The sequence below is a fragment of the Ambystoma mexicanum genome, chromosome 3p (genome assembly GCF_040938575.1).
Source record: "Ambystoma mexicanum isolate Mex_15411 chromosome 3p, UKY_AmexF1_1, whole genome shotgun sequence".
In the NCBI taxonomy this organism is placed as follows: Eukaryota; Metazoa; Chordata; class Amphibia; order Caudata; family Ambystomatidae; genus Ambystoma; species Ambystoma mexicanum.
Window position 1 is genome coordinate 991,326,690 of NC_090925.1, and position 22,455 is coordinate 991,349,144.

General features: G+C 49.0%; 1 protein-coding gene across 2 annotated transcripts in view; it reads left to right on the top strand.

Annotated features, from left to right (window-relative positions):
• GGT7 (gamma-glutamyltransferase 7) overlaps positions 1 to 22,455 on the top strand; it is a 1,549,331-nt gene that overhangs the window by 1,252,177 nt on the left and 274,699 nt on the right. For both annotated transcript variants that reach the window (XM_069652281.1, XM_069652282.1), the window contains exon 10: positions 12,027 to 12,115. In XM_069652281.1, the coding sequence (XP_069508382.1) occupies positions 12,027 to 12,115 (89 nt within the window). The remainder of the gene's footprint in view (positions 1 to 12,026; positions 12,116 to 22,455) is intronic.

The following is a 22,455-nucleotide window of genomic DNA, read 5'->3' on the forward strand; positions in this document are numbered from 1 at the left end:
ACCCAGAAAAGACCCCAGAACTACGCCAAATATGTCAAAACAGCAAAAGCGTCCGTCAAATGCAGACATTGCCGCCCTACTGCACTCCCAGGATGAACATAAGAAAATGGAGGCTGCCAAAACCCCAATCCACTTGCCAGAACACCCTCCGGGGCAGCTGCCAACAAACGAGGACTTACTATCTTTCATGTCTGAGATTAAAGCAGAGTGCCAAAGTTGCATGGCAGAAATCTCAACTAAGGTGGACCACCTAGACCAACAGGTCCCGGAAGTGGAACAAAGGCTTGGTGAAGTGAAAGACCACGTAACAGATCAGGCCACGCTAGTAGCCGAGCTCCATCTCAGAATCAGGTACTGGATGGGAAAAGTGAAGCAATGGTGGGTAAACGGGAGGATATAGAGAAAGGGCCCGCAGAAACCACCTCTGGATTAAGGGGGTGTCCACTTCAATTAAAGACCAGGCCCTCCCCAAATACATAGGGGGTCTTTTCCAGACTCTCCTTCCACATATGGAGAAGGTGATGCTGATCCTGGACCGAATCCATAGATTGCGCATCCGGGGAGGCCCACCCTCAGATAGGTCCACAGATGTAATAACACAGGTCCACTTTTTTACTACGAAACAGGAGATTCTGACAGCAATTCGGACACAAGGAGTGCTAACTTACCAGGCGGCAACTCTACAAATCTTCTAAGACCTAGCGACAACCACAATACAAAAGCAATGACAGCCGAGACCCCTTAGAACACTGCTGCAAGACCAGAAGACCCGCTACTGGTGGCTACTCCCGCCACACTTCAATTCACCTGAAGGGGCTCAACTCGCATCATCAGCGCTCTGAAGGAAGCGGAAGACATCTTAAAGGCACTTGCTCCAGCATCTGAAGAGAGCTCTCCTACAATATCCACCTCGACCTCTCCAGTAGAAGCCTCTAAAACAAAACGTAAAACCTGGACAAAGGTGGCGAAGGGACGCAAGCCTGGAAGGCCTCCCCCTCCCCCCTCAATATGAAATTCTCCTCCTCGGGACTCTCACTCCTCAATCTAACCTGGCAGTTTGCCTCGAATATCCCCATAGCGCATGGAAATGGAATCTCCTTTCGCCGGGTTTCACACAGCCGATGCCCAGCCAGGTGCAATTTGACACCCAAAGGCCAACGTGACAAACGCCCTGACTCCAGTTCCAAGTTATGGTTACCAAGTTCAGAGTGGTCTCCCCTGGTTGAGAGACCACTCCAGTTTTGTTTGTCGACTGTTAAGTTAAAAACTTGGTCGCAGATTGAGAGTGAAACGCTAACGGAACGAGATGGCAGAAGAACCTAATCCAGACCCCCCACCAACCCCCACAACGGAGGATTCAGACCCTAACCTGGAGGCTCTGCTACACCAGAAATTGAACTTTCCAACTTGCAAGGCCTAAATGCCGCTGCAAAGCTACCTTGAAACAGCTGTAAGATCTACATAGCTCAGTGATCTTTCTACAAGAGACGCACCTTCTTCCATCGGACTTCGCACGTCTCCGCAACATGAGCTTCCCACAGCTATTCCTGGCTTCCAGTGGCTCTACAAGAGGGTGGGCAAGCAATCCTCCAGGCGAGGGGAGTCACATTCAGAGAACTAGAAACAATGCACAGCTCAGAGGGACGCTTCACCAGAGTCCGAGGTATGCTTTATGGACAATGATATACCCTGGTTTCTATATACGCTGCGAGCGAAGGACAGGAAGCCTTCTACTCGGACCTGGAAGCTAAGATGCTCCCTTTCATAGAGGGCCAGGTAATCATTGGGGGAGACTTTAATGGGGTCCCAGACCCGCTCCTAGATATTTCTCATCCACCCGCAGTCAGTCAAAGACTATAAAATTGCAACAGGGCTGCTCCACATGTTCATATCCCTGGGGGTCGTCGATGCTTGGAGAATACTGCATCAGGGGGAAAAGGACTTCTCTTTCTTCTCACAGGTTCACCAAACTTTCTGCCAAATTGACCTATTTCTGACATCCCCCCAATTTCTGTCTTATATGGACAGGCAGCACTTGGCCCGAAGATTCTGACAGATCATGCCCCTATCATATTGACAGCTCGATTCCATAATCCTGCCCCTCCTGCTAGACCCCAATGGAGTCTATATGACCCCGTTCTGAATGATATGGCGTTAAGAAACACCAATTCTAAAGCCTTCGAGTTTACTTCCAAGAAAACCCCCCATGACTTACCTCTTCGGCAAATACATGGGACGCCATGAAAGCAGTTATCAGGGGGAGCTTTTATAACAGGCGGCAGCTTATCGAAAACAGAGGCTGGAGGGCCAATCTAAACCAGAACAGGGCGTACCGGAGGCTGAAGGTAATATAAAAAGGGCTGGGCATCCAAGGCCCATCTGGCATTACAGATTGCCCAAAATGAATTGGAAGCCCACTATGCCGAAGAAACGGCCGACTCCCTATCCAAGTCCAAATAAAGCTTCTACACCAAAAATAATAAATCAAACGCATTCCTGGTAGCAAGATTTGCCAAATTGAAGCGGAGGAACTTAATTGCATGCCTATGAGACTCCCAGGGCAAGACTCAATAATCAGGAGAGACCAAACTACAGTTACTAGCCACCCACTTAACGATCACTATGTCCTCATCCCCTCGTAACATAATGTAACAAACACAATATATTGAAGAGGCGGCCTTCGCATCCATGGAAGCCCTGGAATCCCCAATCACCTCTGAGGAAGTAGACTCAGTTATTAAGTCCCTAGAAACCAGGGCCCCTGGCCCTGACAGATTCACAACCATGTTCTACAAGCTGTGCCGACTACAACTCTTCGCACCCCTCACTGAGCTATTTAACTCCTTTCATCTGTCATGCTCTATAACTCTGTCATTGCAGAACTCCTTGACCATTCTCTTACTGAAACCTGGTAAAGACCCCAAGGACTGCACCCCCTACAGACCCATCTCCCTGCTCAACATAGATGCCAACATATACTCAAAGGTCCTAGCCAACCGACTATCGACAATTCTGCCCAAATTAATTGACCTGGCTGAAACAGGATTCATAGGGTGTAGATCAACGGGGGACATCTGATGGGCCCTGAATCTAGTAGAGATAGCGGCCTCTGACCAACGCAAAATGGCATTACTGGCCCTGGGTACCTCCAAAGCATTTGACTAAGTAGACTGGCCCTTTCTACACCTGACCCTCAAGGCTTTTCTCTTCAGGCCAAGCTTCCACAAAATGGTCTTGGCCAACTATCGCACACCAAAAATCATCCTCTGGGTCAACCAAGGCCTAACAACCCCTATCCCATAAACCTGCGGGGTGAGGCAAGTATGCCCCTTATGCCCCCTACTGTTTGCCTTGATAATGGAACCCCTTGCTCAACGGATACGAAACAATCTCACCATCAATGGATTACAAATGAGCCCCCACAACATAAACTCTCCCTATATGCAGATGACATGCTGCTTACCTTAACAGAGATCCAACCCTCACTAAAGCACTCCCTTCGGGAATTGCATAGATTTGGAAGGGTCACAGGGTTCACAATTAACTAAGGGAAGTCTGCAGCACTAGGGGTGGGCCTAAGCACGGAGGAGATTAGATTCTCTCAAACCTCTCTGCCCCATTCACTGGAGTAGAAAATCCATCGACTATCTCGGGATACAGATCCCAGCTATACCAAGAAATATCATTACTGGGGCGAATCACTGCCTGAAAAATTCATATGCTCCCATGATTTCTATATTTCTGCTCGACCCTGCCCGTCTCGGTCCCACTGCCCCCTCTCCTCCAATTATAACCTAAAATGCTCCAATTCATATGGAAAGATAAAAGGGCCATGATTCCTAAAAATGTCATGATGGCTAGCGCTCCCCTGGGAGGATTGGGGGTCCCAAACGTATCCAAATATTACATGGCCTCGCAACTGGTGCGATTCCCGGCATGGCTCTCCCCCTCTGATTTACCAAAGTGGGTAGACATCGAACAATCTAGGTTACCATTACCACTCGGCTTCCTCCTGTACATCACTCCCTCAACGCGAAAATCCTGGCTGGGTGTCCTCTCCTCCACAAAATGCACTCTAAAAATGTGGGATTGGGTAATGAAACCCAAAGGCACACCGACTGGCCTGGGCCCCAACACCCCTGTTTTTCACAACCCAGCTTTCACCCCTGGAGGTCATCCCACAAACTTCAGGAATTGGGTGAGTTGTGGGCTGCGAACCCTCACACAGTTATTTGAAGATGGGCATGCACAAGAGCTGCAAGGTAACCTTTCACCTGACAGTCGGACAGATTCTCATACATTCAACTCTGCCATTGGTACACACACCCCTCTAGTGAGACAAAGAGCAACACAACCTCTTAGTCACATAGAACCTACTGTGCAGGGAGAACCGACCAGAGGGAACCCATCCAAACTATATAGATTTCTCCAAGATGAGATGTTATCCCAACGTCCCGCATACACAACACAATGGGAAACAGACTTGGGACACTCAATCGAGGATAACACATGGGTGGACATTTGGGCGAGAAGCTACTTCTTATCGATTTGACATGGAACATGGAATGTGCCCTCAAACTACTCTTCCGATGATACTACACGCCCCAAGCCCCCTGCCTCCCGAAAGCCTCCACCACATCCAGAACTCACTGCACCCGAAATGCTGGCAAAACTGTGGAGTGCTAGGCACCTACTTGCACATGTGGTGGGACTGCCCCAGTGTCCAGGCCTTCTTGGATAAAGTCCTTTCCACAATTGAAGCCATCACGTCCATTAAACTCCCGAAAGACCCTGAGGTGACCCTCCTAGGGACCCCAATTCAGAAGCTTTATCCGAGGACAGGGGTGACCGCCAGACTCATTACTCAACTACTCTTGGCAGGACGGATCACAATTGCTCAACCTGGAAAGCCCCAGAGGGCCCACTTACGGCATTATGGTGGATTAAAATATGGGACATCCTAGTAGCGAAAAAGGTTACAGCGGCGAAGGAGGGGTTCCTACACAGATTCACAGACATATGGGCATGGGCTGCACTGCTGGATTACGACCGCTCCTACCCAGCATTAACTTTCAAACCCCAGCTACAAAGACTTACTCTGGGGGATGTCACCTGAAGATATTGCCCTGAACTCTCCTCAACCCATAAGAACCACGGGTCGAAGGATCTGAAAGGAAGGGCGGGAAACCACTATGAGAAGGGAAACGGGGAATAATTCTGCACAATTTACCTACTGTTGTTACTGATCAATGTTACATGCAAAAATGCTGTATGTTTGACCCCACATCTGTGACCGAATAAAATAAAAAGAAAATACAAAGTTATATCTGACACTTTAACAAGTACTGAGAAGAAGAGGATGATCAGGAGTCCAAGGATCACTATCATGGAGCAGAATGAGTTTCCCAACAAACGTAATTGGCCCAAAGCAACTCCCTTTTTCAATGCCCAATGCAGGAGTTTTCATATTAGACAGCTGAGATGCAAAGGAGAGACGATCCACCAAGAACGAAACCGGCAATCTGTGCGGTGGCGAGGAGGAAGAGAGCCAGGTGAATGGAAGAGGAGGAGAAGGTGAGTATAGTCCCAGAAGCCAGGACAGTTCACGTTATTTCCATCTGGAACCTCTGGGCATCCAAAGCAAGTACCTTGCAGAGAGGATGCACCACCGGAAAAAGCAGATGTCAGGAAAGATGCTGCCGACTGCAACAAAGTCCTGAATGTGGTCAGAGCCACCAGAGAAGCTGCAGCTACTTGGGAAACACCAGTACCTTCCAGTGGGAAGCAAATGGGTACACGGGTAACCAAACTGGTCCGGGGGGACCAAAGGGGGGAGTAAAGGGGTGAAGGCGGAGGCTGCAGAAAGAGGGTCTGGGACATGCACCCATTTGAAAGCCAGAAACTAAAGCCAAGTCGAATATCGCACTCTGGGACCTGCACCCAAAGAGAGCCTATGTTGCAAGTGTTACTTGGCAACTGTAAACCAAGCAACTGTGAATGTTACAATTCTGGGACGTTGTCGCCTTTAAGGGGATGTGTTCTCGTTCCCATGGACCAACATCTTTGTGTACGCGTTCCCACCCATACCACTAATCAGGAGTATCGTCCAAATTATCCAGAGGCACACCTGCAAAGTTATTTTGGTGAACCCCAACTGACCAAGACAAACCTGGCTCTCAGACTGCCTTCAGCTGTCGGCAGGCAACGCGATCCCGCTGGGGCCCAGGCTGACCTACTATCACAGAGCAGCGTTTCAATCCTGTATCACGATGACCGCTTCCTCCACCTAACAGCGTGGCTCCACAGAGTTTAGTTTCCTGAGCATCCCACCAGCATGCGAGCGCATACTTGCAGCGGCAAAAACCCCTTCAACAAACAAATCATACAGCCAAAAATGGAGAAGGTTTTCTTAATCAGTTGAAAATACGGCTACAACAGGTCCTCGCGTAGCTGCTGGTGCCAGCTAAAGAGGGTCTGGCGCTCTCCTCAATTAGAGTTCACCTCGCAGCCATTTCCAGATTTACTAGACGCAGAGGAAAAGCCTCCCTGTTCAGTGACAGACTGCTTAAACATTTTATGAAAGGGCTGGGCTGCTCTTTTCCCATGAGAAAAAGAATACTGCTGCTGTGGAGTTTAAACCTGGTTCTCGTGGGTCTTATGAATTCACCCTTTGAGCACACATAAAGTTTGTGACTTGGAAGTTGGCCTTCCTAGTGGCAATAACTTCCTCCAGAAGGCTTTCTGATTCACAGGCTCTCGTGGTAGAACCACCATACCTAAGATTCGTCAGGGAGAAGGTAATCTTTCCACCAATCCACACTTTATACCTAAAGTACCAACTGAGTATCACAAGAACGCAACAATCGCGTTGCCCACCTTTTTCCAAAATGCTACTACTCTGACGGAAACAGCATTACATTCCTTAGATGTCAAGAGGGCCTTAAAGTACTACCTCGACCGCACAAAGCCCTTCAGAGCTTCAAGACAACTTTTTATTGCATTTGGGACATCAAATAAAGGCAAAGCGATCACACAGCAAGGTATTGTGAGATGGATCTCCTCTACGATATCTTTCTGCCATGCTAAAGCCAACAAGCCGCTACAGGCAACAGCCTGAGCACACTCCACCAGAGTCACTGCGGCTTCAGCAGCACTATGGGCGGGCGTGCACATAAGACATCTACCAGGTGGCTACGTGGGCGGTGCCTAACACCTTTACAAGGTACTACTGCCTACAACACCAGCACGCGGAAGAAGCACAGATGGGACGAGCAGTCCTGCAGCGGCTGTTCCTGTAAAGTAAAACCTGCAGCTTCAGGGGCCATCTATTCCATGTGTGCGCATAATGTGATCCCAAAACGTTATTCTGTTTTTTTCCTGACCGTATCCTCCAGTTAGGTCTTACTGCTACACAATCTATTCACAGTATGTGAATCTATGAAAGATCCAATGCTGGAGAAGGGATTCGTTTTTTAGCAGTAACTCCATTCCTCCAGCGTTGGTATCTTTCATAGATTCACATGCGCCCTCCAGCCGTCCCCACCAGGCAAATAACTTCTCTGTTTTTGTTTTATCCTTAACAGCAGTTTTGTTTAAAATCCAAAGGAAAGCTGCTGGGGTGGAGCTATACACTCGACATCCCATTGGCAGGAACCAAAAGCACCCACAATGATGTGGGTAGAACACTCTAGGTGCCCATTTTTCATTTAGGAAATGCAACCCGGGGATTCCCAGCCTGACGGGGGAATACTCTGAGCATGTGAATCTATGAAAGATACCAACGCTGGGGAAATAGTGTTACTGGTAAGAAACTACTACCTTGTTAAACATAGAATACTTTAATCCTTCAGTTAAGCCACAGTTGAATGAACTGAGAACAAGACAAATATTTTTGCGATATTTGGGTAGACATAGAAGGCTCCTGCTATGGAAGAATTTTTGTATAAGAAAATATTTGGTTGGCTTTTTTCCATATTTTTTTTGCAAATAGCCATCCACATTGCTTTCCGAGGACTGTCAACCCCAGTGCCTGTGGAAACAGTGATGAAGTCGCAATTGTGGCAAGTTCATTGTATGGCTGTAGATTACATAACCAAACTGAAAGATGCGGATACCAAGAAAAATCTTGCTCCAACTGATCAAATCTATTTAACCCATATAATGTGTGTATGTCTAGTGTGAAGATTCTTGAGGATCATGTCACGTCTCCCCAGGTAGGGGAGCCATTCACTGTGAGGCTAGGGTGGTGAGCCTGATACACAAGCGGAAAGAGAAGCAGAGAAAACGTCCCTTGGTAATGCATCGACCTGACCCCCCTGGAAGAACCGGCGATGTGGCTCCAACAAAGAGGTCACAGGACACCTGGTAGGGGATTAGGCAAGAGTGATGAAGCTAAAGAAGATATTGGGAGTAGGTTTCCTCGTTTCAGTAGTTGTATCAAGAGTATTGAAAGGAAAGAATTCTCCCTGGTCTCCAGAGTTGGGATAGAAGTATCCGGTGTGAAGATTACATCACTAGTGATCTTTCTCCTCTCAGTTAGCAAGTGCCACATGAACAATCCCCTTTGTCAGAGTATTGGAAGAGATCAAGGACACTACAGGAACAGTTCCCTTTGTTTCCACTGACAAGAGGATGGGAAAGAAAGAGGAGAAATAACTGTGTTGGAAACAGGAGTATTTGACTTTTAAACAAGCCCTAAGAGAAGCCTGGAAAGAAGTGCAAATGTTGATAAAAAAAACAAAAACTGCTGCAGGAAACTATCTTAAGCTCGAAAACGGCTAATCAGCTGAGCCAGGAGAAGGGAGTAATTCGCCTGGTTCTTTCACGTAAATTGTTGAACCAGAAACTAAGGCAAAAGGTTATTAAACAGCAGCTTGGAGGCTGAACAAATCAGCCAGGCGATAGCAGTTGTTCAACTGTGGGACCAGAAGAAGGAAGTCATTCTCCTGGTATTCTCTACGAGTGTACAACTTGATCTATTATCGGAGACTAATAGAAATACGGCCCTAGGGGTGATCCCGTTGCACCAGGAGAAAGGAATCCTTCTCCTGGAGTTGTTTGTTAATGTTGTTTGTTAGTGGTAGGGCTAGAGTAGATTAGTTTGGACAGAGGAGAACCATTTTGAGTTTGATAACCACCCTGACAACGAGCATCCAATTTATTTTTTGGTTAGGTAGGGAAAACCCTTTAGAGATGGGGGAAGATAGGCCTTTTTTGTTATCATTTAAATAAAGAAGGGTGTAAACATGTCACCCCTTTGTCTGACTCCGTACTCCAGCATGCCACACTAAGTTATGTAAGAAATGTAAACCCTGGATATTTTTTTCACTTTAACTTTAATCAAGCAGGGTGTCACTTAATTGGAACTTTTTAGCCATTTGAAAGTAAATCTTTACTGTTGCAATTTGCCACTTAAATCTGCAAAACGTAACAGGATGGGCATTGCGGGGAGTACCCATGTGCTTGAGGTGCTAGATATTTTAGATTCTAGATTTTCTTGCACTGTTTATATCACCATATCAATTGAAAAGGGGTTGCCTTGAGAATAAGTCTTAGAAGCCTGAAGAATGGGGGTCCATGTCAAAGGCTTGTTGCAAAATGTCAGCTCATTGCTTAAGAAATCTTGAATTCCAACTTTGCACAACAAGAGGTTGTTTGATAGGTTGAGGGGCTGGAGGTTACAGATCTGGAAGGAAGTAGGGGGCGACTTACGATTGGAAGACCGCTGTCCTAACCTATTGTAGGAAGACTAGCGAGAGATTATGTCTAGACACAATTTTATTGTCTATGTATACTCGGCTTAATGAAATAGCCTTTCCGGCCGTGAAGGTGTGTGTTGGTGTAGGGAGGGAAATGCCACCCTCTGTAACATAGGGCGACATGTGGGCAGGAGGGGTAGGGTGCCCTAGTGCCCCCTAGTGGTGCCCCACAGTAACAGGGGCCTGGGGTATTGCTTATTGTTCTCCTGCTACCGGCCCTTTAAAGCCTTCGTTAGATGAACCAAAGAACTGCCGTAGCCTGCTCCTATGCAGACTCATGGAAATAGAAGAGTGAATGAGGGAGTCCCGATTACCAGCTTGGACTCTCAAAGTGGTTGTGTTCCCGTGGCTGCTACGGCCTCTGAGCAGACCACCAAATAGTTGCTGGATAACCACTACATCAGACTCTGCGAGTGTGTTGCATTGTGCACAGAGGTAAATTCCAAGATGGCAGACCGGTCTGTAATTACTAGGTACACGAGTTAGGATGCGCTGAGGGGAAAAGATTACACACAACTCAGCCTTCACTGCACAACTGATCTCTACTGCAGAGCAATGACCAAGTACAGGTGCAATTTATAATTCCTAGCCCAGCCCTGGGATGGGGAATTAAGGCTCTAGAAAATTACAGGGAAAATGGTAGTCCGTGTGGGTTTTTGGCACAGTGTAGTGACATGGCGGCGAGAGTGCAAGGTGCATAAGGAGTGGACAGAGATGATGGAGGAGGTGCAAGGACTTGCGGAGGCATAGAAAAAGATGAGGGTGCAAGAGTTGCAGTAAGGGAAGACATCTGAGCGGGGAGGAGGATGTAGACATGTCAGAAGAGCTGAAGGATCAGAGAAAGGTAAGAGCAGGAAGAGTTCCAAGTGCGGAAAGAGCTGAGGCAGCATTAGGAGAGTAGTGAAGGAGAGGGAAGGGATATCAAACGGATGGAAAATCAGAGTGGAGGAGAAGGAGCTCAATGAGGATGGGGGAAGAGATGAGTAGTGGAGGAGAAGACAAAGGAACACTAGTAAAACGGTGGGAAAGGGGTACTAAATAGAAAAGATCATAGAAAAAGTTGGCAGAAGGGAACACTAAGGAAGCCAGAAGAGGGCAAAAGATACGTGTTTAAGGGAAGAGAGAACCAAGGTATGCGAGCAAGGTAGAATGAGTGGAAAAGAAATGCATCACGGGAGGTGCAGAATGGGATGAGAGGCCAGGTGAACAGCTTCTTAAAGTGAGGAGACACAGGATGAGAACCAGCCAAAAGAACATTCTTGATTTCCCAGGAGGTAGAGGGCCATTCGCTGCAACATAGCTAGACGACCTGCAACAGTTTTCTGAGAGGAGTGGATGGGGAAATAAGCTTAAGGCAAGACAGAATAAAAGCTATCTGACAGATTGCTCAAGTGTTAGCGTTGAGCCCTAGAGAGAGGTTTTCAGTAACAGGTGAGTTTTTGTTCGGCAAGGAGGAAGGTGAGATGAGCTTGAGTTCTAGGATCAGGACCCTGGGAAATGGAAACAACATAGCACCTGATCCCACACCCAACAAAGTTCCTGACAACCTACCTCATGTCTCAAACATTATGGATCCTACTACAGCATGCTACTTTGCCTAAAACACACTGTCCAACCTATCAGGACAGAGAAATGCCCACCTGGAAGGGGCACATCATCTAATCATTTTGAGGTGTGGCCAAGAGAACCAGAAAGAGGCAAACTATAGAGGACTGTTTGGTTTTCATGTTCACAGAGTAAGGACCAGCAGGAACATGTTGAGCCTTTTCTTTTATCAATATCCATCGAGCTAGAGCAGATGGAAAGCTGTAACCTAGTAGCCTATACCTGGATCCAAGGGTTCCAAAATCATGGCACGCTCAGAAAGGCTATATGTCCTCATTGGCCCAGGAGAGGGAACCTGGGAAGGACTTGCTTTCAATCAAACCTACAATTAACCTTCGACTTGTCTGAAAACTATAGGATAAGGTTGTTCGGTAGACTTGTCCCTAAATTTACTAGTTTGGTATCCTTATCGCTGACTCTTCAATACCATATCCAGGCCCTTGCGCTTTGACATTCCAAATGCAGCGAATTGTAAAAGGGGAACTAACTAGCCTGGTCATGTTTTCCTCCATGTCCTTGTGGCACCAGCTAGTATGTGTATACCATGATTGAAATGTGCAATCAAAACTGCCCGTGCTCGAACTGAACTGTCTTTTATCTTCCTGCTGCTGCTCATGTCCAGCATTCTTCTGGTAACGATTATTTTTGTTTCATCCAATTTAGACCTTGAAAATTGCTCTGGCGACAGCAAGCACTCTGGGTGATCCTTCCTTTGATCCATCGTTACCGGGTTATATTGAGGATATCTTGAGGTATGCAGATACAAGACAGTTGATCTCTTCCAATAACCGCAATGTGGCTGCAAACAAGGAACTGTGCTATATAGTATTGAAACACTTGTACCCTCAGTCAGCTAACCAAGGGCAAGATTCTGAGGTCTCGAATACTAAAACACAATGGGCCTCATTACGACCCTGGCGTTAAGGGTTTAACGGCACCGTAAAAGGTGTTGGCGCCGTTAAACCCTTAACGCCTTATTACGAGGTCCCTTTGCGGCACCCTAGTTTAACGGTTTTTCCAGCCGTTAAACTAGGGTGCCGCAAAGGGACCTTGGTGCTAAGTACGGTGCCGCAATTTGCGGCACCGTACTTAACGCCTTCCCCATTCCCATTGAGCCATATGGGGCAAAAATGGGAATGGGGAAGGGCCCATGGTGAATGGGGAATTACCGCCCCGCCAACCTTGGAATGGGGCGGTAATTCCGCCATTCACCATGGCGGACCCCGGCATGGACCATGGTGCAAATAGCACCATGGTTTAGCGCCGGGGTCGTAATGAGGCCCAATGACTCTTTAGAGAAGGTAGCCAACGTGAGTGTGCCCATAAAGTCATGAATTCTGAGCTTGATTGGAAGCTCTGCCCAGTTTCATCTGTTTTACCATGCAGCCAAACTCTTGCCCACACAATAAATACAACTTTACACTTCATGTAAATTAAGTTAAAAAGAAGAATGTAAAGGAGGTATTATTGTTATTTTAATGAATCCATGGAGATGCTCCGATCTTGTGCAAAATGATACCTTTGTGCGAATTGCTTTGAGCTAAATGCTACATCCAAATAGTCTCATTGTCTTGTACAGGCCTCTAAGATACTGTAGTTCACTGTGTAGACCTGGTAGCAGCATGTCTTACATACCAATGTTTTACTCATTCTTGACTTAAGCATCAGGATGGCAAACCTGCACAAGCAATTCTGATTGTCAAAGACCCAACACAGCAGACTAAAGCATTCTTTCTATTCTGAAGACTGATTTAATGCTGGTATACAGTGTTAAGTACCAAAAGCAGCAAGACCTATTTTGTTGGCAGACCAATGTGAGGATGCATTAATAAAGGTAGGTGAAGTATGAAACAGTATTCTGCAACCGTTAAAATACAGTGTTTCAATGCAAAACAGCCGAAAATGAGCAGGATTTCTGTACTGGTTAACTAGGGAACAATATAGGTAATGCATAGTAAAGGTTTAAAATATAGGGGCCCGTATTACAGAAACTTCGCACCAGTACTATTGCAATTGTGAGTATTGAAACTAGACCAGAAATTGTCCTAGTGAAAATACATAGGGCCTCATTACGACCCGGGCGGTAAGCGAATAACGATGCCGGTAAAGGATTACCGGCATCCCTTACCGCTCCGGCCGATTAGGACACGCTAACCTGCTATTAGCGGCACCGTAATTAACAGTGCCGCTAATAGCGCCAGGAGCGCGGACATGCGACCATCCATGCCGCCAATGCCGGCATGGCGCACACAGGGGAACATCACAAGTCAGACGGACATGCAAATAACGCCCTATTGAAGCCCGAAAATTACCTTACCGGCATGGGGCTAATTCCGGAATCACGGACCACCCGTAAACGGCCATGTGCAGTGTTCCCAACTGCCACAGGTGCACACAATCAGCACACAATACAGCACACACTGTATTGGAGGCAATACAGACTGGGCCAGCACAAAAGGTGCACACCCCACCCCTTCCCACACCCAGTCACACTCCACAATGATTCCAATACTACAGGCAATGCTGGGGCTGGAGGACATGATTGCAGTGGAACTGCTGCAACAACAGGCAGCACAGAGGAGACTCAGGAGGAGAAGGAGGGCGAGTCAGGGCCAGCATGCCCCACCAGTGCAGCCAGTGGCACCTCGCAGGCAGCCCCCAATCCCTCGCATCAGAGCCAGTCCATTCAACCTCTAACCCCTGAGCAGATCCACACCCTGTACCGTCTGGACCGGGACACCATCACCACAATTGTGGATATGATACATGACGGCATTGTCAGCCTGATTGAATCACGCACTGCCATCCCACCCCTACTGAAGGTAGTGTCTGTGCTCCACTTCCTGGCCACAGGCACCTACCAGCACGCAGTGGGGCACATGCATGGCATTCACAACCATTATTCTCACGTACGCTGAACCAAGTGCTTGATGTCCTCCTGAAGCACACAGGCAACCACATTTCCTTACCACGGTCTGCCCAGGAGATCTCAAACACCAAAGTTGGTTTCCATTCACTGGCAGGCATCCCTGGTTGCATTGACGCCATCGACTGCACCCATGTGGAATTGGTGGTCCCACATGCCATGGAGGTAGCGTACCGCAACCGTAAGCTATACCACTCAATCAACATGCAAATGGAATGTGACTCAAACAAGATCATCACACATTGCTGTGCCCGATACCCCTGATCAACCCATGATTCAATGGTCCTGTGGAACTCCACGATACCATGCTACATGGAGCGACATGCAGGGCAGAGATCCTGGCTTCTTGGGGAGTCGCATGTTAGGCTCATGGAAATGCGATGTGGGTAGGTGATTGGGGTAGAGATGCATACTTCACCTGGCTGAGATGGGGGGGAGATGCATACTTCACCTGGCTGAGATGGGGGGGGGGAGATGCATACTTCACCTGGCTGAGATGGGGGGGATGCATACTTCATCTGGCTGAGATGAGGGGGGGAGATGCATACTTCACCTCGCTGAGATGAGGGGGGAGATGCATACTTCAGCTGGCTGAGATGGGGGGGGGAGAGATGCATACTTCACCTGGTTGAGATGGGTGGGGGGGGGAGATGCATACTTCACCTAGCTGCGAGTGCCTGAGAGAATGGACCATGCTCATACCTCAAAGCAGGCCAGACTGGACCAGACACCTGACCACATAATGCAAGATGAAAGCTGCCCTACCATGTAAATGATGCAGTGTCACAACTATTCTATAACCATTTACATGTGCACTGTACTTAATCACACTGTATTCCCCTCAACACAATGCAGCTACAAGCAATTACTATGGCAAATACCATCAACTGAAAGGACAGTCCCCCATTACTTCATACAAAGGAGTCACATGAGGGCCAAATACATTAATACACCACTACACTGACAGAGGTCCAACAAAAGTGCATGTCACCGTTTGTTGTGCATAGTGAGATCATCATGAGGCTGACCTCAACGGTGCCAGGATGAAAGCATACGAATTACTGGACATCAGCCAGATCATGGAAACAACCGGCGTGGACTAACACAGTGCATGAGCACTCAGAACGAACTGGACCCCCCTGCGCCCACTAGTTGATGGCACGCACACCAGTCCATAAGAGGAATACACACATAGCAGTCACATCGTGTGTCTCCATTCATGCATGGGAATGTGGTTGCAATCAGGAAATCAATGCATGCTATGGTGTCATTGATAGAGGTCCCATATGATGTGATGACTTACACATATACATTGTTGCCCACATGCAGGTGATGCAGGCCTTGAAGACGTGGCTCCTTACCCCAGTCCGGAACCCACAGAACAGGCACGAGGAGGACTACAATCATGCACATACACGTGCCCGTGTGGTGATTGAGCAGACATTTGGCCTCTTGAAGGCACGGTTTCGCTTCCTCAGCAGGTCTGGTGGGGCACTCCTGTACCGCCATGAGAAGGTGGCCAAGATAGTCATGGCATGTGTCATGCTACACAATATGTGCATCAGACGGAATGTGCCCCTGCCGCCTGACGCTGAACTGTACTGGGTGGGTCAGGGACATGGACACTGTAGACTGTTCACCAATAAAGCACACGTACGCAATATGCAATGTCCACACATGTGAATCATGAGTTACCAAAATGTGTATTAAAGAATTATAACAAAGTGAACAAGCCCTCCACCCCACACACCCTCTCCCCCCTCCCCCCTCAACTCCCGCACACACCCTCTCCTCCCTGCCCCCTCCCCCCTTGACTTCCCCACACATGGTGTGCAGTAGCGTGCACCAGTAGTCCACATGGCACCAGTATGCATGGCTGTACCTACTGCCCTCCCCCTCTTCCAGTACCAGGTGCCCCCTGTCCGATCTGCGCAGGTTCCTGCCAGACCTACGCACGGGGCTGGTCCTGGTTGAACTAGCATTCGAAGATGTTCCAGGTTGTTCTGGCAACTGTGGTGGACGCATGGTGGACGCATGGCCTGCATTGCTGCCACCATTTCAGAGAGGATGTGCCGCACTGCTGCCAATTCTGCACAAATGTCCTTCGAGGATGACTCGATAGCTGTTTTCAAGGATGCAGCACATTCCCGAATGTCATCCCTTGCCCTCCCACATTCCGTTATATGCTGCGTCAACAGGCCTGTGAGCTCCTCCTGGCGCCTCTGAATATCCCGGATCCCCTCTTGGCTGGTCGGGGCTGCGGTGGATGTGGGAGGGGTTTCCGACATGCTATGTTCCTCGGACACAGTTGGCGTGGTGCTGGGAGTTGCAGGCCATGAATGAACCGGGGACAACCCGTGCATACTGCTGTCGTGCATGCTGCATGGGGATAGTTGTGGGGAATGCAGGGGGCCTGTGGCGGGAGTTGCACCATACAGCTGATCATCTTCCTCATCGTCAGAAACGGCTGCTGTGGCAGCTGTCTCACCCACTGTGCTGCTGGCAGCCGATGCAGTGCCTTCTGCCACTGCCCCTTGGGTGCTGGTTGCTGTTGTGGGGGCCGTAGTGCACATTGGTGCTGTGGCCTGTGGTGTTTTCTTGGCCTTCCGCTGTGGTGCCGGTTGGCCTATACCCCTTGAAGTGGAGGGGCAGTGTTCTCCCTCCTCGCCCCTGGCCTTCTTACATGGTGTGGCATCTTCCTCCCTGGTGTCCTCGTCACCGCTGTCTGAATGCGTGCCTGTGGGGGACCAATAGAGGGAGAGGGTTAGTGATGGGTTTACAGGCATCGGGCATGCATTGGGGTGGCTGCATTCATATGGAATGGCAGATGATTGACATTGGGGGAGTGACATACGGGTTGCTTGGCTTTTGGGTGGGTGATGCATGGAGGCGCCTGGGCTGACGCATATGGGGTGCATTCTGCATGTGGACAAGGTGATGCTCTGCACTGCCTGTAGGCAGTCTTGTACTCATTTGTCTGATGGACCCTGCTCTACATCATTGCACTGTCAGTTCAGGTAGACATCATTGTGGTGGTATTGGCATTGTATCATTTGGGACACCTACCTGCACCGGCTGATGATGGGGCTCCTCGCTCCATGTCCCCGACTCCCTGAATTGCCTCTGTCCCTATGGTGGTGACGCATATCTCCTCCCATGGTTGCAATTTGATGGGGGACTCCGCACCTCCGCCTGTCGCCATCCCCAGGTTGCGGTTGGCGGAGAGGATGCTCCGCACGCCTAAAAGCAGATCATCCCAGCGCTTACGGCAGTCTTTGGGAGTGCGGGGTGTGGTGCCAACGGCACTGACTTTCTGGGCGACCTCCACCCATATTTGTTTTTTGCGCTGCACTGCAGCACGGGTCATCTATGTGGAAAACACCACATCTGCATGTTCCTGCAGCGTCTCTGCCAGCATGGTTAACTCCTCTCGGGAGAAGCGCTCCTTGCGCAGGCAGTCAGTGGTTTTTTGAGAGCTTTCGGCATGGTGAGATGCAGCAGGTGGTGTTGGAGGTGTGGCAGAGTTCTGGGGGTCAGATGGCTCCTGGTTGTGGAGGATGGCAATGGTTTGTGTTTTTAAAGATGGCCGCCGTGCTCTTTCCCGTTCCTGTGCGATGACGCTACTTCCGGTTCCGCTTATTTGCGGTCGCCGCTAATAGCAGTTACCGCTATTAGAGGTGACCGCTATTAGTGGTCGCCGCTAATGCCGATGGCTTGGATGCCGGAGGAGATATTTGCACTACAGACGATGCCGGAAAGGGGGATTTATCGCCCTTTTACGGCATGGCGGTGGGGTCATTACCGGCATGGCGCAAAGCTCGTGCTCGCGTACTCGTAATAGGGTGCTTTTAGCGGTCTATTGCCAGCACAGACACGGTACTTCCGCCATGCCGGTAATGACCGGTACTTACCGCCCGGGTCGTAATGAGGCCCACAGTCTTTGAATGCATTTTTGCACTAGAGTAGTGTTTGCCCTGGTGAGAATAGTATGCCCTGCCCTGATACAAAGATCCATTGAAAGAATACATTTTCACCCTAGTGATTATACCATACAAAATGTCACCTGCTTCAGTGCATTTTCTGTAGTATGGAATGGTACTTGGAGTAACAGGGAAAATAAAGTGGCAATGACAGAAATGCCAGTTCAACTAAGCTTTTCTATTTCGGGAATTGGGAATAGAAGGAAAGGTGGGCAATGCAACAAACTGTGAGGTGTAAACCTAACTTGGGAGGGCACAAATCTGTTCCTCTTCTGCTCAAAGGGTATGCCTTTTTGTCTCAGGTTGGGTTTAAGGGATTCCAGCACCCTCTGCCTCAGGGTCTCTTAAATGTCGGCGCCCCTAGGTTCTCATCCTATGATTTAAGGGGTTCCCACATCCTTCTCTGCTTCTCTTGAGCTCTTCTCCTTTGCTCTCAGTAACAGATTTCAAAGAGCTCCCACACCTTTTGGAGGTCTTTTGTTGTAATTTTCATGATGTGTCTGGAATTTAAAGGGGTCCACACGCACTTATTCATGGAATTCTCCAGGGTCTCGCCTCCTCTGCTCTTCTCGGGAGCTCCTTCTTCCCCACTTTAATTTGGAGGGAGTCTGATTTTAAATCCTTAGATTTCCACAAGTGTGACTTTTAAGTGGGTTTTCCGCACCTCCCTGCTGAAAGGTTCTCACTCCTTCCCTCTTATCCACCTTACTAGTCCTGTGCTTGTCCTTCTCCATGCCATGCCCCAGTAGTCTTCCTCCTCTCATCTTGGGCTTAGGATATTCTGATCAGGTTCTCAGCCCTATGTCCTGCCTTGGGCCAAGGTTCCCCTCTCATTCCCCTGATCCTTCCTGATCCTACTTTCTAGTGCCTTGCTAGAGACCTAATATTCGCCCCAGCCACTTTCTGTTGTCTCCAAACAACCACTTGCTTCCTTGCACCAACCTTCTCCTGATGTTCTCGAGCCTTGCAATACAATCCTTCCTGATAATTATTCCCTCCATTCCCTTCCTACTGCTTTCCTTGTTTCAACTCCTGATAATCCTTCCCCCCTCTGGTTTTTCCTCATCCAAAAATATTTGCCACCTGCAAAATGTTCCTTCCTCTCCAAACACTTCCCTCTCTCTGACCTTCAAAGTATCACTTGTGTCCCACATTTTCGGAACTCTGCTCTTTCTACAGGCCTCCAAAATCTGTCCGCCAAACACCTTTGCCACCTCACTGAGAGGCGAGGCTTGTTTCGCTCTGGTAGGCCCTCATCTGTAGGTTGCCTCCCCGTGAGCTTGTGCCCCTGTTTGTGTAAATAAGTGAAGGCTAGATTGGCTGCTCTTAATTGGTTTAGGGATTTGCACAGGAATTGGCATGTGAAACCAATCTTATTTTATTTTTTTTTTTTAAACTTCTATTTATTCGTTTTTCAAAAAAAAAGAGAGAAACAAACATCAATGAACATAAACAGTAACATACTTATAAACTACGACCCATCCCTCGCACCCTCCCCCCCTTGTTGCAGCACCTAAGAGTCACTTCTCATTCTCTTCACCCCCGGGCCTCCATCGAATCGTATATGTCCAATAATTTTAGTCTCTGTGGACACCATTGGGCTCTAAAGTCGCCTTTTAAGAATTCCAGGGTCACCCCCCAGTCCACGTAAAAAGAGCCCAATTTATCCTCTGCAGCATAGGAGGCCCACTCCAACGAGACTATATCCCATAACTTTCTCAGCCACTCCTGCTCTGTCGGGATCGCAGCCCCCTTCCACCTCTGCGCAATGAGAGAAAGAGCTGCCAGTATGAATATCACCCTAGCTTTGCTGCAGCCCCGTCCGGTCTCCTCTACCCCCACGCCCTCCTCCCTCCCAGTCTTCCCCAGCAATATCTCGCGTGGGTTTCGGAGGGGGCCTCCTCCCAATGCCTGAGCGATGGCTGTCTTAAGATCGTCCCAGAAGGGCTGTATAACAGGGCAGTCCCACCAGATATGTGTACCTGTGCCCCTATCCCCACATCCCCTCCAGCATTCTCCTGAAACGGCGGAGTTCATTGCATGTAGGCGGGCGGGAGTGTAGTGCCAACCCACCAAGCATTTGTACCACATCTCCCTAACCTGGATCGCTTTCGCTAGCTTGGGTATCCGTGCCCATAATCTCTCCCAGTCTGCCCGCTCCATTCTGACCCCTGTGTTATTCTCCCACTTTGTCATATAGGTCCACTTGATGCTTGGGTTACCCCTCTCAAGTTGTCGGTATAGGTCCGAGACTAGTCCCTTTGTGCCCCCGTGAGTTGCTAAGAACCTTTCAAAGTGGGTCAGATCTCTTGTCGCCGCCTGCCTAACAGCCGGAGACATCACCCAGTGGCGAATTTGAAAGTATCGGTGCCTCTCTCTTTCTCCCACTCCAAATTCATTTTTACATTCCACAAACGATTTCACTCTCTCACCACTGAACATGTCCCTCAGTGTCCTGCAACCTCCCTCCTCCCAAGCCAGAAACGCTCCCTTTTTGTAACGCTCACCTGATTCCCACAGAGGCGCCGGTCTTGACTGGGTGAATACCGTATCTTCAAAGGTGATGTGTAACACACGGTTGGCTCTTTGGGCTGGACCCCTGTGCACTGTATGTCTGACTCGAAGAGTAAGATGTCTGCAGATAGAAAATATGGGATTAATGAACTGGGGTTATTGGGTGCCTCTCTCTTCTTCCCTTTCTCTTCTCCTGTATAACCCCAGAGGTTAACGCTCTCACCTTAGATAAGTGAACGCCGAGCTCTCCATCTGCCTCGGGGCAGGGTGCCGTAACCAGTTTCTTCACTGGATAAGGGTGCAGGCCTCTTGACCTCAGAGGACTGCTGTCCGTCGTTTACTGCACGAACGGTAAGTTCTGGGTACTTCAAATGTCTTTAAAAGTCTTTTGTAATGACATCTCTTCTTTTGCAGGGTTCCGGCGATGGTGGATGGTGGGCTGAAGAGAGTTGAGGATCCAACCCGTGTGAGGAATAGAAGCGCCTGGAAAGCACGTAAGTAAGAGTTTGTTGCCTGCTTCACGATGCGCACTAACTGTCCCTTTATCTTGCAGGTACAAGTTCGGAGCTGCTGAAGGGTGCTGCTGGAATACCCACTGGATTCGGCGTGGGAAGGAGTAATGGCACGTGAGTAATAAAGTTGCCCAATGTCTTTAAACGCACCTTCTTTTGTCTTTCAGATGCGGGATGCAGCGCCGAAGGCCTCCGGAGCGTGCGAAGAGTCGGTAAGCTTTTGTCTTTCAGATTCCGGAATGCAGTGCGAAGACCTCCGGAGCATGCGAAGAGTAGGTAAGCCTTTGTCTTTCAGATGCCGGAATGCAGCGCGAGGCGTTGGTGACAGCCGATGGACCAGGTAAGAGATGCGCTGTCACTGAAGACCGTAGTGCTAACCTGTTCTTTCTTGTCTTTATAGGTGTTGCTGAAGACTGGATTCCAGGATGGTAAGCCTTTTTCCCTTAGGCCCAGGATCAGATGCAGAAGACACGATGAGCGTTCTGCTGCAGAGGATGCAGAATAACGCAAAGCAAGATTCATCCATCGGGTGTGGTTTAAATAGCCTCCTGTAGTGCTTAGGTGTCTCCTTCCACAGCCTCGCCTAGGTAAGAAAAGAGTTCCTGCTTTCCAGAAGAGTTCCAGTGTTCTGAACCTAGGGAGTGGCTCCTGCCCCACCCAACAGGAAAAGTAGTCCCAAACAGAAGAGGATCAGGGGCTCAACTGGCAGGTAAGTAAGCAGCATGGTCTGCTGCAGGTAAGTCCACCCAAGCATTATGAGCCCGGCGCTTCCAGCGCTGGGACTGGGCATATTTATGAGCCTGGTGCCACTGGCGCCAGGACAGGGTCCAAAAGGTCCCAATTGGGACTGGCTGGCACTCGGAACCTGGGTTATGGGTCTGCTTCCAAGGGAGTTGGGTAAGTCCTGACGCAGAGATCATGACACTTTTCCATCCGTGGGGTAAAATCCCCGTTCCGGAAGATAGGGGTGAACGGCGAAGGAAAAGACGAGATCCCCCCTTTTAGCACAGACCGATCCCAGCAGTCAACCACATTTTTCGTGATGTCGCTCAAGTAGATGTGTGAGGGGCGTAGCCATCGCGGGAGCCAGAGAACCTCTCCCAGATGATGCCTCGCCACCGCCCTGTCCATCCTCACCCAGTGTTTTAAGTACTCTTTCG